Source organism: Sminthopsis crassicaudata, chromosome 5, assembly GCF_048593235.1.
Source record: "Sminthopsis crassicaudata isolate SCR6 chromosome 5, ASM4859323v1, whole genome shotgun sequence".
Lineage (NCBI taxonomy): Eukaryota > Metazoa > Chordata > Mammalia > Dasyuromorphia > Dasyuridae > Sminthopsis > Sminthopsis crassicaudata.
In genome coordinates this window covers 107,783,557-107,802,411 of record NC_133621.1, presented here as the reverse complement: position 1 = coordinate 107,802,411, position 18,855 = coordinate 107,783,557, and the positions used below count along the sequence as shown (strand labels likewise).

The 18,855-nt window shown below is 33.9% G+C and overlaps 1 protein-coding gene across 7 annotated transcripts in view; it reads left to right on the top strand.

Annotated features, from left to right (window-relative positions):
- Positions 1–18,855, top strand: part of AGBL3 (AGBL carboxypeptidase 3) — a 118,230-nt gene that overhangs the window by 43,308 nt on the left and 56,067 nt on the right. For 5 of the 7 annotated variants that reach the window (XR_012482308.1, XM_074267858.1, XM_074267861.1 and 2 more), the window contains exons 9-12: positions 9,454–9,580; positions 10,997–11,097; positions 14,745–14,869; positions 16,122–16,179. Coding sequence is in view for 5 of the 7 variants with exons in the window: in XM_074267858.1 (XP_074123959.1) it covers positions 9,454–9,580; positions 10,997–11,097; positions 14,745–14,869; positions 16,122–16,179 (411 nt within the window). In the remaining 2 variants the exon portion in view is untranslated. The remainder of the gene's footprint in view (positions 1–9,453; positions 9,581–10,996; positions 11,098–14,744; positions 14,870–16,121; positions 16,180–18,855) is intronic. The other 2 variants (XR_012482309.1, XM_074267859.1) reach the window with 2 other exon arrangements.

Sequence of the window (18,855 nt, the reverse complement as noted above, 5' to 3'; positions counted from 1 at the left end):
CCAATGTAATTGCCAGATGATGAGAAGAGATTTAGAAAGTGGTAAATAGAAGGTAATTAGATAGGTTAACTGCCTGGGGGAGAGGGTTTGCTTGTATTTCTTCATCAGGAGAAGGAATCAGATGGGTTCCAATGAGTCATATTCGCCTTGTCCATCAGAGAGAGACAGAAAAAGAGAAAGACCTCAAAATAAAGGAGAAGTTCTAAGAAACATCTTACACCGAAAGAGCATGGCTAATAAAAAGACTGTTAAAGAACTTTAAAACCAGCAGGAATCATTGGACTTCCTCACACAAGATGAGACTAATGGACAATGGACTTATGGACATTTATAAATTTTCAATTTATGATTATTTGATTATGTTATTTGTTATATACTTCTAGCATGTGTTATGTTACTATGTTATTATGTGCTTATGTAATTTATGTAATTATGTGTAATACTTCCCATATTGATGGATTTATGTTTCAAGGTCATGACTGTCCTATGTTCTAAATCAAAAGAAAGGGGGAGATGTTAGGATTACTAGGTGAGAACTCAGGTTGTCTGGACAGTGACAAGGTGAGAATTCAGGTTGTCTGGACAATTACAAGGTGAGAACTCAGGTTGACTTGATAGAAGGAGCAAGCTCATTGGCTGAAGTGGTTCTTCCCAGAAGCCCTTGCATTATCCCACACCCATTCTCTGGGAGGATAAGAGGCAACATTGGGCCTGGAGAGCAGATTGGACTGGAGAAGGACAAGAGTTAAAGAGGAGAAGTCTCTGCATTACATCAGGCGTGACGGGGCTCTCTGCAGGAAGGGAAGTCACTTCTCTGGACAAGAGTTAACAGCAACTGCCTGGAGACAACGGTTCGCTACAAGAAGAAGAATCTGTCTGAGAGATTTGAGTAGACACAGCAGATCTCTTCCCAGAGAGCGATCCGGCAGCTTCTGGAGACGACAGCTCGCTACAATTCACACATAAAAAAAATGAAAATCCCAATCTTTTGTTGACTTTATGAGGAAACTTCTTTCCTGAATATGCATGTGAAATATCTATACATATGATACATAAATATCTACTTGGTCAGTTCTGATATAATTTGACATATACATTGCCAAAAAGCATTGAACTATGCAAAATTGCAAAATAAAAACCACAGAGTTTATGCAGGGAAATAGGGATAAAGACACAATGCTCAAAAACTTTGTAAATGACATTTTAAAAAGAGGTAAGAAACTAACAAAAAGGATATCTTAGTTTTTTACTTGTTAAGTGGATAAAAATTTCATAAATACCATGATAAATAGTAACCTCCCATCCTTAGGGAGCAAGTTGGACTGGTTACAGCTTGGATTTAAAACTCTACATCATTAGCAAAAATGGGAAAAGGGACTGAAGAGGACAAGAACTCTCCTCTGCCCACAGTTTCTCTTTTATGAAAAGTGGCATAATACATATGGCACTTTATTTTGACAAAGAACTGAAGTTCACTTGTAGAAGTGAACATCAGAAGGATTATACCTTGTGAGTTATCGCGAAATAGTAATTTTCTGAGCTCTCTTGCTTTATATCTCTGAAGAAATCTGACAGAAATAAATCTGAAAATCAAAAATACTCAAAATCTTTCCTACAATATTAATTAAGTTGGAACAAATTTACATTTTTAAACAAGTGTCATAGCAGAATTGAGTAATTATATATGGTTCAGACCTTTGAACTAGTTAGACATCTTCCTCAGTCAATTTAGATCAGCAACTCTTTTGAAACTTAAGAGTTTTAGAGCTTAAATTCCTAAGATTTTTTTATGTCATGGACCCCAGTCTGATGAAACTTATAGACTTCTTTTCAAAATGTTTTTAAATGCATAAAATAAAATACATTGAATTATAAAGGGAACCAATTACATTGAATATGATGATTAATTTTTTTTTTAAGTTCACAGACTATAGCTTAAGCACCCTTGTCTTTAAGAGTTTCCTGGGGCACTGAAAAGTTAGATGATTTGCTCTAAGTCATACAGATTATATGTGGCAGACAGTATATGACCCAAGATCTCTATGGCTTCAAGGCAAATTGCCTGTCCACTAAGAGAATACTGGCTATCACCTGATAGCCATAATGTTAATCAAAAACAACTACATGGGATGGCCACCTGTATTATAGTGCCTCACAGTTCTGATATGGGCATTTGGGCACCTACTTACCCTCTGTGCTACATTACTATATTGTCCATGAGCATTAAAAACTCTTTTAGATATTATTTACTTAAGAGGACTTCCGGCCAAGATGGCAGCGTGGAGGCAGACAGCTGCTTGAGCTCCGAGTTTTGTCTCAGGATTTACTTCATGACAAGCCTCGGAATTAATGCTTGACCAGAAAAGAAACCCACAAATAATCACCAAGAGAAGACATCCTTGAAATTCACCAGAGAAGGTCTGTGTTTGCTCCAGGGAGGGGACAAACAGACTGGGCGCAGACTGAGGGCAGGAAGGGAGAGTGAGACAGGCAGCTCACACAGCTCAGACCTGAGGGGGAGGGGTAAGCTCTCTGCCATTTCTGCAAAAAGGCTTTTACCCCAGGGTGGATACTCCGTCTTGGCAGCAAGCCAGGAGCATGGGGAGGGTGTAAACACCTGAGGTGAAGAATAAAACCCAGGAAAGCTAGTGTCTCTCAGAACCCGGCTACCCCCAACCCCCACCTGGAGTGACTCAGCACGTTCTTAGAGCCTCAGAGAGCAGACTCAGCACAGCCATCACTGTCCTGTTAGTGGCTCACTGCTGCCCTTCCCCCCAGTCTGTAGAGGAAGCCCAGTAAAACCATTCAGCCCCCTCCCCCCCAAAATAGACCAATTGTTTCTCTTGTCAATTTGTTTTCTTTAAATCCTGCTCTGACAAAATGAACAAAAAATCAAAAGGGCTCTAACCATTGACAGCTTCTGTTTGGAGAGAGAGCAGACTTCAAATACTGAGGAGACTAAAAACAGACTGTCCCCAGAGGAATCCCCTAAGGGGGATATGATCTGCTCCTCAATACAAAAGAACCTCATAGAGGAAATCAAAAAGGCTCTCACAAGAGAGCTAGAAGAGAAATGGGAAAAGGAAAGGGAAGCTTGGCAAGAGAGCCTGGAGAAGTCATCCCATGCATTCAAAGACAGAGTGGATAAAGAAATTAAATCATTGAGAAACAAGATTAGTGAGCTGGAAAAGGTAAACAGCTCCAAAGAAAACAGGATTAGTGAGCTGGAAAAAGAAAACAGCTCTCTAAAAAATAAAATGGATGAAAAGGAAAAAAATTCCATAGAAGAAAAAAACTCACTTAAAAACACAATTGGAAAATTACAAAAAGATATAAAAAAAGTGAGTGAAGAAAATACATCATTGAAAATTAGACTCGAACATGTAGAAATGAGAAGGAGAAACCTCAACGAGAAACCAAGACGTAGTCAAGCAAAACCAGAAAAACGAAATAATTGAAAAGAATGTCAAGTACCTTATTAGAAAGATAGCAGCCCTGGAAAAATCCAGGAGAGACAATTTGAGAATAATCAGACTCCCTGAAAAATGTGAGGAAAAGAGCCTGGACATTATTTTCCAGGAAATTATCAAAGAGAACTGCCCAGACGTTTTGGAAACAGAGGATAAAATAGACATTGAAAAAATTCATCGATCACCTACTGAAAGGGACCCTAAAATCAAAACGCCAAGAAATATAGTGGTCAAGTTCAAGAACCATCAGACGAAGAGGAAAATACTGGAAGCTGCTAGAAAAAAAGCAATTCAGATATGGAGGAGCCACAATAAGGATAACCCAGGATCTAGCAGCATCCACATTAAAAGAACGAAGGGCCTGGAACATGATATTTCGAAAGGCTAAGGAACTTGGTATGCAGCCAAGAATAACTTACCCAGCAAAAATGAGCATCGTTTTCCAGGGAAGAAGATGGACATTTAACAAAATAAATGCATTCCATCTATTCTTGATGAAAAAACCAGACCTACACAAAATGTTTGATCTTCAAATACAGAACTCAAGAGATTTCTAAAAAGGTAAAAAGAAATCTTGAGAACTATATTTCTGCCATAAAGATATGTAAAGAGCACATGTATAATTTATCCTAGAAACTAGAGGTGGAAAGGAAATTATATCATAAAAAGGGTAAAGTGGTGGTACTACATCTCATGAAGAGACAAAGGTAACCTATTATATCTGAGAGAAAGAAAGGAGGGAGATGAACATAGTGTGTATCAATAGACATATTCCATTTATGGTGAAACTTCTTCCACTTCATTGAAAAGTGAGAGGGAAGGAGTAAGCTAAGGGGAAGGGAATACAGAAATTGTGAGGAAAAAGGGTAAAATAAGGGGAGGCACTTTAAGGTGGGGGAGGGATACTAAAAAGGGAGGGCTGTGAAAAGCAAGTGGTGTTCACAAGTTTAATTCTGGGTAGAGGGGTAAGAGGGAAGGAAAGGAGAAAAGCATAAGCAGGGGTTAACAGGATGGCAAGCAATATAGAATTAGTCATTCTAACCATAAATGTGAATGGGGTAAACTCCCTCATAAAGAGGAAGCAGTTAGCAGACTGGATTAAAAGTCAGAATCCTACTATATGTTGTTTACAGGAAACACACCTGAAACAGGGTGATACAGTCAAAGTAAAAGTAAAAGGGTGGAGCAGAATCTACTATGCTTCAGGTAAAGCCAAAAAAGCAGGGGTAGCCATCCTCATCTCAGATCAAGCAAAAACAAAAATTGATCTAATTAAAAGAGATAAGGAAGGGCATTATATCCTGGTAAAGGGTAGCATCGGTAATGAAGCAATATTAAACATATACACACCAAGTGGTGCAGCATCTAAATTTTTAAAAGAGAAAATAAGAGAACTGCAAGAAGAAATAGACAGCAAAACTATAATAGTGGGAGATCTTAACCTTGCACTCTCAGAATTAGATAAATCAAACCACAAAATAAATAAGAAGTCAAAGAGGTAAATAGAATACTAGAAAAGTTTGATATGATAGATCTTTGGCGAAAGCTAAATGGAGACAGAAAGGAGTATACTTTCTTCTCAGAAGTTCATGGAACCTATACAAAAATTGATCATATACTAGGGCATAAAAACCTCAAAATCAAATGCAGTAAGGCAGAAATAGTAAATGCATCCTTTTCAGACCACAATGCAATTAAAATTACATTTAATAAAAAGCCAGGGGAAAATAGACCAAAAATTAATTGGAAACTAAATAATTTTATACTAAAGAATGATTGGGTAAAACAGCAAATCATAGATATAATTAATAACTTCACCCAAGAAAATGACAATAATGAGACAGCATACCAAAATGTGTGGGATACAGCCAAAGCAGTAATAAGGGGAAGTTTTATATGTCTAGAGACCTACATGCATAAAATAGAGAAAGAGAGGGTCAACGAATTGGGCTTACAACTAAAATTTCTAGAAAAGGAATAAATTAAAACCCCCCAGACAAACACAAAACTTGAAATTCTAAAAATAAAAGATGAGATTAATAAAATTGAAAGTATAAAAACTATTGAATTAATTAATAAAACTAAGAGTTGGTTGTATGAAAAAATCAACAAAATAGACAAACCCTTAGTAAACCTGATTAAAAAAAGGAAAGAGAAAAAGCAAATTGTTAGTCTTGAAAATGAAAAGGAAGAACTCACCACTAATGAAGAGGAAATTAGAACAATAGTTAGGAGCTACTTTGCTCAACTTTATGCCAATAAATTCGATAACTTAAATGAAATGGAAGAATACCTTCAAAAATATAGCTTGCCCAAATTAACAGAGGAAGAAGTAAGTAGTCTAAATAGTCCCATCTCAGAAAAAGAAATAGAACAAGCTATTAACAGCTCGCTAAGAAAAAATCCCCAGGACCAGATGGATTTACATGTGAATTCTACCAAACATTTAAAGAACAACTAACTCCAATGCTATTTGGAAAAATAGGGATTGAAGGAGTCCTACCGAATTCCTTTTATGACACAGACATGATACTGGTATCTAAACCATGTAGATTGAAAACTGAGAAAGAAAACTATAGACCATCCTTAATGAATATTGATGCTAAAATCTTAAATAAGATATTAGCAAAAAGACTTCAGAAAATCATCCCCAGGATAATACACTATGATCAAGTAGGATTTATACCAGAAATGTAGGGCTGGTTTAATATTAGGAAAACTATTAGTATAATTGACCATATTAATAATCAAATTAATAAAAACCATATGATCATCTCAATAGATGCAGAAAAAGCATTTGATAAAATCCAACATCCATTCCTACTAAAAACCCTTGAGAGTATAGGAATAAATGGACTATTCCTTAAAATAATAACGAGCATATATTTAAAACCATCAGTAAACATCATATGTAATGGCAACATACTGGAACCTTTCCCTGTAAGATCAGGAGTGAAACAAGGTTGCCCACTATCACCATTACATATTACATCAATACAGTACTAGAAACGCTAGCCTGGGCAACAAGAGCCGAGAAAGAGATTCAAGGAATTAGAGTAGGAAATGAGGAAATCAAACTATCACTCTTTGCAGATGACATGATGGTATACTTAGAGAACCCCAAAGACTGCTAAAAAGCTAATAGAAATAATTCAGAACTTTAGCAAAGTTGCAGGATACAAAATAAATCCACATAAATCCTCAGCATTTTTATACATTACCAACACAATCTAAGAGCAAGAGATACAAAGAGAAATTCCATTCAAAATAACTGTCGATAGTATAAAATATTTGGGAATATACCTACCATAGGAAAGTCAGGAACTATATGAGCAAAATTACGAAACACTTGCCACCAAAATAGTCAGATTTAAATAATTGGAAAGACATTGAGTTCTCTTGGATAGGCCAAGCAAATATAATTAAGATGACAATACTCCCTAAACTAATCTATTTATTTAGTGCTGTACCAATCAGACTCCCAAGAAACTATTTTAATGACCTAGAAAAAATAACAACAACATTCATATGGAACAACAAAAGGTCGAGAATTTCAAGGGAAGTAATAAAAAAAGAAATTAAATGAAGGTGGTCTAGCTGTACCTGATCTAGAACTATATTATAAAGCAACAGTCACCAAAACCATTTGGTATTGGCTAAGAAATAGACTAGTTGATCAGTGGAATTTAGGTTCACAGGGCAAGATAGTGAATAAAAATAGCAATCTAGTGTTTGACAAACCCAAAGATCCCAACTTTTGGGATAAGAATTCATTATTTGACAAAAACTTCTAGGAAAACTGGAAATTAGTATGGCAGAAACTAGGCATGGACCCTCATTTAATACCACATACTAAGAAAAGATAAAAATGGGTCCAAGACTTAGGCATAAAGAACAAAATCATAAATAAATTAGAGGAACATAGGATAGTTTACCTCTCAGACTTGTGGAGGAGGAAGGAATTTGTGTCTAAAGGAGAACTAGAGACCATTATTGATCACAAAATAGAAAATTTTGATTACACCAAATTAAAAAGTTTCTGCACAAACAAAACTAATGAAAACAAGATTAGAAGGGAAGTAATAAATTGGGAAAATATTTTTACAGTTAAAGGTTCTGATAAAGGCCTCATCTCCAAAATATACAGAGAATTGACTTTAATTTATAAGAAATCAAGCCATTCTTCAATTGATAAATGGTCAAAGGATATGAACAGACAATTTTCAGATGATGAAATTAAAACTATTTCCACTCATATGAAAGAGTGTTCCAAATCACTATTGATCAGAGAAATGCAAATTAAGACAACTCTGAGATACCACTACACACCTGTCAGATTGGCAAAGATGACAGGAACAAATAATGATGAATGTTGGAGGGGATATGGGAAAACTGGGACACTGATGCATTGTTGGTGGAGTTGTAAAAGAATCCAACCATTCTGGAGAGCAATATGGAATTATGCCCAAAAAGTTAACAAAATGTGCATACCCTTTGACCCAACAGTGCTACTACTGGGCTTACATCCCAAGGAAATACTAAAGAAGGGAAAGGGACCTGTATGTGCCAAAATGTTTGTGGCAGCTCTTTTCATAGTGGCTAGAAACTGGAAGATGAATGAATGTCCATCAATTGGAGAATGGTTGGATAAATTATGGTATATGAATGTTATGGAATATTATTGTTCTGTAAGAAATGACCAACAGGAGGAATACAGAGAGGCTTGGAGAGACTTACATCAACTGATGCTGAGTGAACCTAGCAGAACTAGGAGATCATTACCTACTGCAACAATGATACTGTATAAGGATGTATTCTGATGGAAGTGGATATCTTCAACATAGAGAAGAGCTAATCCAATTCCAATTGATCAATGATGGACAGAATCAGCTACATCCAGAATAGGAATACTGGGAAATGAGTGTAATCTGTGAGCTTTTTTGTTTGTTTGTTTTCTTCCCAGATTATTTTTACCTTCCGAATACAATTCTTCCTTTGCAACAACAACAACAACAAAATTTGGTTCTGCACATATATATTGTACCTAGGATATACTATAAGATATTTAATATGTATGGGAATGCCTGCCATCTAAGGGAGGGGGTGGAGGGAAGGAGGGGAAAAATTCAGAACAGAAGGGAGTACAAGGGATAATGTAAAAAAAAATTACCAATGCATATGTACTATCAAAAAAAGTTATAATTATAAAAATTAATAATAAATTTTTTTTAAAAAATTATTTACTTATGATGTGACAATTATCGGACCCACATGTGCAAAAAATGTTTGTGGCAGCCCTTTTTGTAGTGGCAAGGAACTGGAAACTAAGTGGATGCCCATCAATTAGAGAATGGCTGAATAAGTTATGGCATATGAATGCAATGGAATATTATTGTTCTATAAGAAACGATCAGCAGAATGATTCCAGCGGGGCCTAGAGAGACTTACATGAACTAATGCTGAGTAAAATGAGCAGAATCAGGAAACCATTATACACGGCAACAACAAGATTATACAATGATCATCTCTGGTAGACATGGCTCTTTTCAACAGTGAGATGATTCAGGTCAGTTCCAATGGTCTTGTGATGGAGAGAGCCATTTGCATCCAGAAAGAGGACTATGGGGGCTGAATGCGGATCACAACATAGTGTTTTCACCTTTTTTATTGTTTTCTTGCTTTTTGCTTTCTTTCTCATTTTTTCCCTTTTTGATCTTTTTTCTCGTGTATGAAAATCAAAGTTTTGCAAGGGTGAATGTTGAAAATTATCTATGCATATGTTTTAAAAATAAAAAAAAAACTTTTAAAAATTAAGCAGTTAAAAACATAAAAAAAGATGTGACTTGGAAAGATTCAAGAGATCACAAACTTTCTTTAAAACTATTCCAAAATTCTAGTGAGAATTACTACTTTATGCAACTTACTTGCATTTTTAACCCACTATTCCTAAACATCATTAGTATTTTATATGCTTTTTTTTCAGTTTTCCTTTTCAGCTTGTAAATTTGTTGTTCATAAGAGCAAAGAAGGAACGGGAAGAGTGGTTATGTGGAAAATGGGAATCCATAACAGCTTTACCATGGAGGCTACATTCTGCGGCTCAACTCTTGGTAAGATACTATTCTCACATATATGTAAGGGTCATAAACTAAAACATTGTTAAAATATGAAATTAAAAGTGGAATTAATTAGTTAATAAATTTCTTCTTAAAAATCTATCAACTAACCAGTGTTGTCAATATAATGTACTATAATACAATGGCCATAATATTAATTTTATAATTACTCATATTGCCTTCTCTCAGAAAGTTTTTAGTCTTTTAAATATGAGCTAACAATAATACCAGTAATTGGGGATTTGTATATAGTCCTTTTGAATTTTGCAAGGTACTTTACATGTTTTATCTAATTTGATCCTTGCAACAACTCTGGAAGGTATATAATACTATTTTTCTTTTTTGACAGAAGAGAAAACTAAGAATAGGGATTTAGGGACTTGTTCAGGGTCACACAGATAGTAAATATTTGAGGCAGGATTTGAACTATCCTCTTTCGTTTTTATTACTTATCTTACATAGGAATATTGAGTTCATAGTTTTCAAGAACACAAAACACCAGAATATAGTTTACTATTTATAGGACAATAGCAGTATAAAGAGAGATCTTATTTGCTTTTACTAAAATGGCAACATTTTAATTTATTTCCCTAACCTATAAAAATTCTGTTCTATTGTTTTTGTTTTTGTTCTTGGGTTAGTTTTGAGGTTTTGTTTGTTGGTTGGTTGGTTGGTCCGGTCATGTCATCAGTGTACAAATTCCAAATGAGGAACCTAACAATACACTAATGCCTGGAGCTGTGGGCTCAGTGACTCACCTTTCCTTTCACTTAATCTTTTCTTTTTTCCTTTTTCCTGGACTAGGGCCTAAGTTATATTATTCCTCCAAACAAAATAATCCCCTGATCCAATATTCAAACTTCAGGGAAGAGAAACTAAGTCTAAATTCAGCTAGGAGATACAAAAAAAAAAAATACATTCTCAAAATAATACATATACAATTCACAATATATATTATCTGAATGTACTTATAAATTACTTTGCAAATGTCAAATGATAAAAAATATGTTAGTTGGTAATGAAAAAATTTTCTCATAGAAGGAATTCTTCCTAGTCTTTGTACAAAAAAAAAAAAAAAATTGTTGAGGACAATTAGGGATGCCGTGTGTTGTTTACATCTATTAGCCAGTTTTCTCCAACACCTATTAATATGTATCACCTATATGTGTACATACCCCTGTTTAGCTATTATACATTCTGACTTTCAACATTACAGTCAGTTGAGGAGAAATAATAGGATAATATTACACAACTACTATAGAAATCTGTCAACCTGTTCTAAAACCAAAGGAAACCAAAGGGAAAAGTTCCTGGAAGGTAATATAATTTATTTATACTATTTTTTCAGCTACTAGATAGGCTTATGAAATTTAATTCTCATGGGTGTATAAGCTCTTGTGATTTTTTTAGGTAATAGACGAGGTACTCACTTCAACACAAAAGACTTGGAGTCTATGGGATATCATTTTTGTGATTCTCTTTTAGACTATTGTGATCCAGACCAAACAAAGGTAAGAAAAGTCCACGAAAACATGAATCATAACAAAGCTCATTTATTAGAAGGCATAACCTTGTCTATAGCTGTATATTTCATTTAGTAATCTAAAAGGATGTAGAGGAAGTTTTTTTTTTAATATCTCTAGATGTCAATGTAATAAATTCCACTATTTTATCAGTAGAGTCCTGGTGTTTTAAGTAAATACAATGTACATCAAGTATGTAAACCACCTGGATAAAGAAGTTCAAATAAAACAATTAGAGGAAAAATAAATGAATTCCCTTTTGTCATTAAAGCTAGGCAGATAATTCTTATTTTTTTTTGTTTTTGTTTTTGTTTTTACAAAAATTTTATGCATAGTTGATTTTTCAGCATTGACAATTGCAAAACCTTTTTTTCCAACTTTTCCCCTCCTTCCCCCCACCCCTTCCCCAGATGGCAGGTTGACCAATACATGTTAAATATGTTAAAGTATAAGTTAAATACAATATACGTATACATGTCCAAACAGTTATTTTGCTGTACAAAAAGAATCAGACTTTGAAATAGTGTACAATTAGCCTGTGAAGGAAATCAAAAATGCAGGCGGACAAAAATGGAGGGATTGGGAATTCTATGTAGTAGTTCATAGTCATCTCCCAGAGTTATTTTCCTGTGTGTAGCTGGTTCAGTTCATTACTGCTTTATTGGATCTGATTTGGTTCATCTCATTGTTGAAGAGGGCCTCGTCCATCAGAATTGATCATCATATAGTATTGTTGTTGATAGTATTATTGTTTATATAATGATCTCCTGATCCTGCTCATTTCACTCTAAAGATCATTTTAGAAAATATATCAGTATCTGCACTGAATGATCTGTAGAGCTTCCAGTGTGACTTGCTTGATTCCTTTTTGTCTTGCTATAAAATAACTTAATCTTCCAAAGTCATCAAAATCTAACAGCAAGACAAAAGTCAGGCTGACTGGCCTGAAATGCAGTGGGTGCAACTTGAAAATGTTCTGCAGAAACAAAATCAGTGCAGCCAAGATTAGAAGAAAGGCCGAAATTTTGGGCAGTGCAAGAAAGGGGAGACTCTCAACACAAATCTTTTCAGATAAAGACCTAATTTCTCAAACATAGAGAACTGAGTCAAATTTATAAAATTATGATAATAGTCAAAGGAGATGAACAGACAATTTTCAGAAGAAGAAATTAAAGTTATCTATAATCATTGACTAAAAAATGCAAATCAAAACAACTTTATCATCTCACATCTAGCAGATTAATATGATTGGAAGGGTAAACAACAAATGTTTGAAGATATATGGAAAAATTGGGGTATTAATTACATGAACTTACATGTTCATCAGCATCAATTCATGTAAGTCTCTCCAGGCCTTTCTAAAATCATCCTAGGCAGAGAATTCTTAAACAAAGGAGAGTGGTCATCAAAAATGACAAAATAAACTATTTTTATTACATAACATTTAAAGGCTATTGCATGAAGAAAATCAAGGAAGATAGAGTGGGAAACACTATCAGGTGGCCATATTTTCATCAATTATGACTGATAAAAAGTCTGATATCAAAGACATATGGATATTTGACATAACTATGTTATCAGTAACCATTCTCCAAAGTGACAAAATATTGTTAACAATTTTCTTTGTTTTTTGTTTTTTTTAATTAATTTTATAATTATAAATTTTTTGACAGTATATATGCATGAGTAATTTTTTTATAACATTATCCCTTGTATTCATTTTTCCAAATTTTCCCCTCCCTCCCTCTACTCCTTACCCTAGATGACAGGCAATCTCATACATTTTACATGTGTTACAGTATAACCTAGATACAATATATGTGTGTAAATCCAATTTTCTTGTTGTATGTTAAGCATTGGATTCCGAAGGTATAAGTAACCTGGGTAGATAAACAATAGTGCTAATATTTTACATTCAATTCCCAGTGTTCCTTCTCTGGGTGTAGTTGTTTCTGTCCATCATTGATCAGCTGGAAGTGAGTTGGATCTTCTTTATGTTGAAGATTTCTACTTCCATCAGAATACATCTTCATACAGTATTGTTGTTGAAGTGTATAGTAATCTTCTGGCTCTGCTCATTTCACTCAGCATCAGTTCATGCAAGTCTCTCCAAGCCTTTCTGAATTCATCCTGCTGGTCATTTCTTATAGAGCAATAATATTCCATAACCTTCATATACCATAATTTACCCAACCATTCTCCAATTGATGGGCATCCGTTCATTTTCCAGTTTCTAGCCACTACAAAAAGAGCTGCTATAAACATTTTGGCACACACAGGTCTCTTTCCCCTCTTTAGTATTTCTTTGGGATATAAGCTCAGTAGTAGCACTGCTGGGTCAAAGGGTATGCACAGTTTGATAACTTTTGGGGCATAGTTCCAGATTGCTCTCCTGAATGGTTGGATTCTTTCACAACTCCACCAACAATGTATTAATGTCCCAGTTTTCCCACATCCCCTCCAACATTCGTCATTATTTGTTCCTGTCATCTTAGCCAATCTCACAGGTATGTAGTGGTATCTCAGAGTTGTCTTAATTTGCATTTCTCTGATCAGTAGTGATTTGGAACACTCTTTCATATGAGTGGATATAGTTTCAATTTCATTATCTGAGAATTGTCTGTTCATATCCTTTGACCATTTATTAATTGGAGAATGGTTTGATTTCTTATAAATTAGGATCAATTCTCTATATATTTTGGAAATGAGACCTTTGTCAGAACCTTTAACTGTAAAAAATATTTTCCCAATTTGTTACTTCCCTTCTAATCTTGTTTGCATTAATATTTTTGTACAGAAACTTTTTAGTTTGATGTAATCAAAATCTTCTATTTTGTGATCAATAATTATCTCTAGTTTTTCTCTAGTCATAAATTCCTTCCTCCTCCACAGGTCTGAGAGGTAGACTATCCTCTGTTCCTCTAATCTATAACAATTTTTAAATAGTATAGCAAATTATAAAGGATCATATGAAAATATGTTCCCAGTCACTAATGGTAAGAGAAATGTATATTAATATTTTGAAATGCTATTGCTTACATTACAGTTTAGCAAATATATTTTAATTAAAAAAACAGGGATTCAGTGTTGGGGGGAATGTAAGAAAATAATCATTCAGTTTTAGTAAAATTGTAAATTACTCTAAATGTTCTGGATATCTATTTGGAATTGTATAAGCAAAATTACTAGACTGTTTATAACTTCTGGCTCAATAATCCCGTTATTGGGCATATACCATAAGGACACCAAAGACCCCCTCAAAAAAAAGAGTTTTGCCTACATATGCACATATATGTATATACATATACTTATATCCATTTTCAAAGCAGCACACTTAAGAAGAACACAGAACTGGAAGTAAAATGTATATCTATTAGTTAAAGAATTGCTAAAAAAAACATATATAAATGCAATGGTATATTATTATGTACTAAAAAAAATGACAAGTGGGAGGAATTCAGAGAAACTTGGAGAAAGTTATATGGATTAATTCAGAGTGCAATAAACAGAACAATATATTTTTTTAAAAAGGGTATCAATAAGAACTTATTTTGTACAACCAAAGAGAGAGCTATAGTGAGTGCTCTAATGAAATTGTGATTTCTACTTTTAACCAAGATTATAATTTTTTCTAGTATTTTCAGTGCATGAAAGAATTGGAAGAATTGCAGATGCAGCATTCAGGCATAACAAGCCCAGATAAAATGCATTATGTTTTAGATGCTTCATTTATAGATGCTGCATTAGATCTAGACTCTAGGTAAGTTGAAGTTATAGAGATAATTGTGGTAGATTCGGGAATTTTGAGGAATACAGACCAAAATAAGGCTTATTGCTAGTAAACTATTAATGAAACTTGTACTTTAAAAAAAGATGTCAGTATGTGTGTATTAACTTCATCTCCCACCAGTGGTTTCATTTGCTTCAAGAATTAAATATAATTTCTCTGTTTGAAATTGAAAGCTCTTCACAACCAACCCTGTCCTTACTTTTTAGTCTTTATTCCCTTTCCTTTCCTGTATCCTGTGGTTCAAGTTTGTATTTTTCACTGTTCCACATTTAATATTCCATTGTCCATCTCCATGCCTTTATACAAGTTGACCTCTATACCTGTAATACATTCTCTCCTCACTTCTGCCCCTCAGAATCCTAGTCTCCTTCAGAATTCAGATCAAGTGCCAAATTCTTTATAAAACTTTTCTTGGCCATCCTACCTACTAGTGCGCCATCTCCCCAGACTACTTTACCATCATTTTGTATATATTCTGTATATATTTTTATGTGTTCACAATGTCTTCCCCACATAAGAAATGTTATACTTTTATCTCTATGAGTCTGTTTCAACAGATAATCTTATTCTTATACAGTTTGTATTACCTGGTCTCTGAGGTCTTTTCCAATTGTGTCATTCTCTAAACCAAAAAGACTTATTCCTAGTGTCCCTTCATATACCCAATATAGTCTTTCTATTTAGTCCATCCTCCAGGGAGATGATGGTGATAATGACATTATTATTATCAATGTTAATAATACCTTACATTTGATAGTGCTTTAAGTTTTACAAGGTCTTTTCATACACGCTGTCACATTTTATAATTACATGAACCCTATGAGATGAGCTAGTCAAGAATTATTCCATTTCCACAGATTAGGGAATTAATATTCTGGGTACCTTGACTGTGGCCACATAGCAGCTATTAATTGGCCAAGTCAGTACTGGAGCCCAATTTTCTGAAAGTATGTCCAGATTTTTCCCCACTCTCCTAGATAGCTCTGGTATCTACTTCAGTGTGAATGATTTTATTTTCATTGTGTATTTTTGTCACAGACACGTGGTTTTGTTACTTACAAGGTATAAACATTATTGGAATTGAAGCCTCTTTATAAATATCAACTTTCTATACATGTAGAACTTTGTTGTCAGATTATTGTGGCCATTTCCCAGCTGATTTGGGAGAAATCTCAACAGAAAGTTTTGCCATTTCAGCAAAATGTTTTTTGCTTTTTTCTAGTAGTGACGAATCTGACATTTCAGAGACCAGTGAAACTTTTCTCAAAGGAACTTCCCAGGTATGATTGATTTGTTATTTGGCTACTCTTCTCCTCTCTTTATTTTCTGTAGTCATCAATATTATAACTGTCATATTTATTAAGTAGTTTTCATCTGTTTGATAATCATTAAATAACATTCATTGTTATCATATGATACAATATCATATTATATTATCATATCTTAACATATTATACAATAATTTTTAGTCCCATTGATAAAAACATAGTGCTTAAAGTAACCTTGAAGATCCTGTTATCCAACTCCCTTATTTTAAAGATGTGTATTTCCAAAGTATTTTATATTTTATGAATACTTTATTCACATATTGTTCTGAAGTAGGTAATACAAGTTTTGGCCCCATTTTATATAATGCATAAACCAAGGCTAATAGAAAGGTTAATGTTAGAATTAGAAGAACTGGAGTTTGAATTCAGTTCTGATTCCACGGCCAAAGTGTTCTTTCCAATAGTTTCCATGTGAAATTAGGTTTGTAATAGTAGAACTAAAACTGTCCATAAAATGTGCTTTGAGTTAACCTCTTAACTTCTTCCAGAGCACCAAATTATATTTTATGCTATTGAGTCAAAATGTCCTCACTTGGCTAAACTATTTTCTTGAGGAATTTGTTTACTTCACCTGGACAAATACATATGAATGGAGATGTTTTGAGATAGTGGAATGCAGTGGATGTAGTGATGATCCTGGATTCTAATTAAGAAGACCTGGGTTCAAATCCTGCTTCTGGCATTTACCAGCTATATCAGCCTAGATGACACCTGACTTCTATGAAAAAAGACAACTACCTGGGACTAATTAAATCATAAACTAGTTACTTTATATGAATGGCAAATTCTTTGTGTATTTACCTATGTATATACATATGGAACTCATTTAGTTTATAGGATATATTAAAAGTATGTGAATTAGGCTTTTTGTATACATAGCCATTAAAAGACTGTGCTTATTTTCTAAGGATAAGATTAACCAAATATAGAGCTTATTACCAGAAATTTGGCTCCCAGATAATGAAAAAAATTTGACCATCATAATCCATGAAAGAACCAAAGATTTAAAATGGTTCTTAGCTCAATGCACCACTTCCACTTCCATAGTGTTAATGATGTTAGAAGAAAGCAGAGGGTACTAAGAACAAGAGTTTGGTGATATAAAGCACTACTGGAGAAACTTAATCATACCCATACTAATAATCTAGTTTATAAATTAAACTAGTATAGTAAAAGTCATGAACAGACTGGGTACCTATTGAATAGGAAATAGTTGAACATCTTATGGTATGAAACTATAATGGAATGTTATTACACACTAAAACTGATACATATGGCAAATTAAAAGAAACGTGGAAAGATTTGTATGAACAAATAAATGAAGTAAGCAGAACCAGAAAAACAATGCACATAGTAGCTACAATAATTTAAATGAAAACTACACTAAAAGGCAGTCTAATTCATAATAATATCAGTGACCAATCACACTCATAAAGAACAGACATTGAAATATATCTCACTAATTTCAGTGGAGTATAGAAGAATGTTGGCTATATAGTGCTATATACGTATATATTCTATTATGACCATTTTGTTCATCCATTTTGCTAAGCTGTTTTTCTTTGTTATAAGAGAAAATTCAAAACTATCAAACATCAATGAAACTTATTCATTAAAACAGGAGGCAAATGAATCACAGAGTTGGCTGTTTGTAAGCAATATTACCTTGTAAAATAGTGAAACACACAGTGGAATATAAAACAAGATGACAAAGTCTGATGTGAGACCTAAGTCAGATGATTCTTTTTTTGTTGTTGTTTTTTTTTAATTATAGCTTTTTATATACAAAACATATGCATGGGTAATTTTTCAACACTGACCCTTGCAAAAATTTCTGTTTCAACTTTTCCCCTCCTTCCCTCCACCCTCTCCCCTAGATGGCAGGTAGTCCCATACATACTAAATATGTTAAAATATATGTTAAATACAATATATGTATACATATTTATACAGTTATCTTGTTGCACAAGAAAGAACAGATTTAAAAAGAAGGTAATAATAACCTTAATAATAAAAATAATAATAATACAGATCAATTGGAACTGATTTGGATCCTCTCATTATTGAAGATAGACACATCCATCAGAACTGATCATCATGTAGTATTGTTGTTGAAGTGGATAATGATCTCCTGGTTCTGCTCACTTCACTTAGCATCAGTTCATGTATATCTCTTAAAGCCTCTCTGTATTCATCCTGCTGATCATTTCTTATAGAAAAATAATATTTCATAACATTAATATACCATAATTTACCTAACCATTCTCCAACTCATGGGCATCCCTTCAATTTCCAGTTTCTAGCCACTATGGAAAGGGCTGCCACAAACATTATTGCACATTCAGGTCCCTTTCCTTCTTTTTTTTCCTTTCCTTCTTTAATATCTTCAGTAGTAACACTTCTGGATCAAAGAGTATGCACAGTTTGATAACTTTTTGAATATAGTTTGAAATTGCTCTCCAGAATGGTTGGATCCGTTCACAAGTCTACCAACAATGCAATAGTGTCCCAGTTTTCCCACATCCCCTCCAACATTCATCATTATCTTTTCCTGTCATCTTAACCAAAAAGTCAGATAATTCTAAGTGTATTTCTAGAGAAAACACACATTAAGAAGAATAGAGAAAC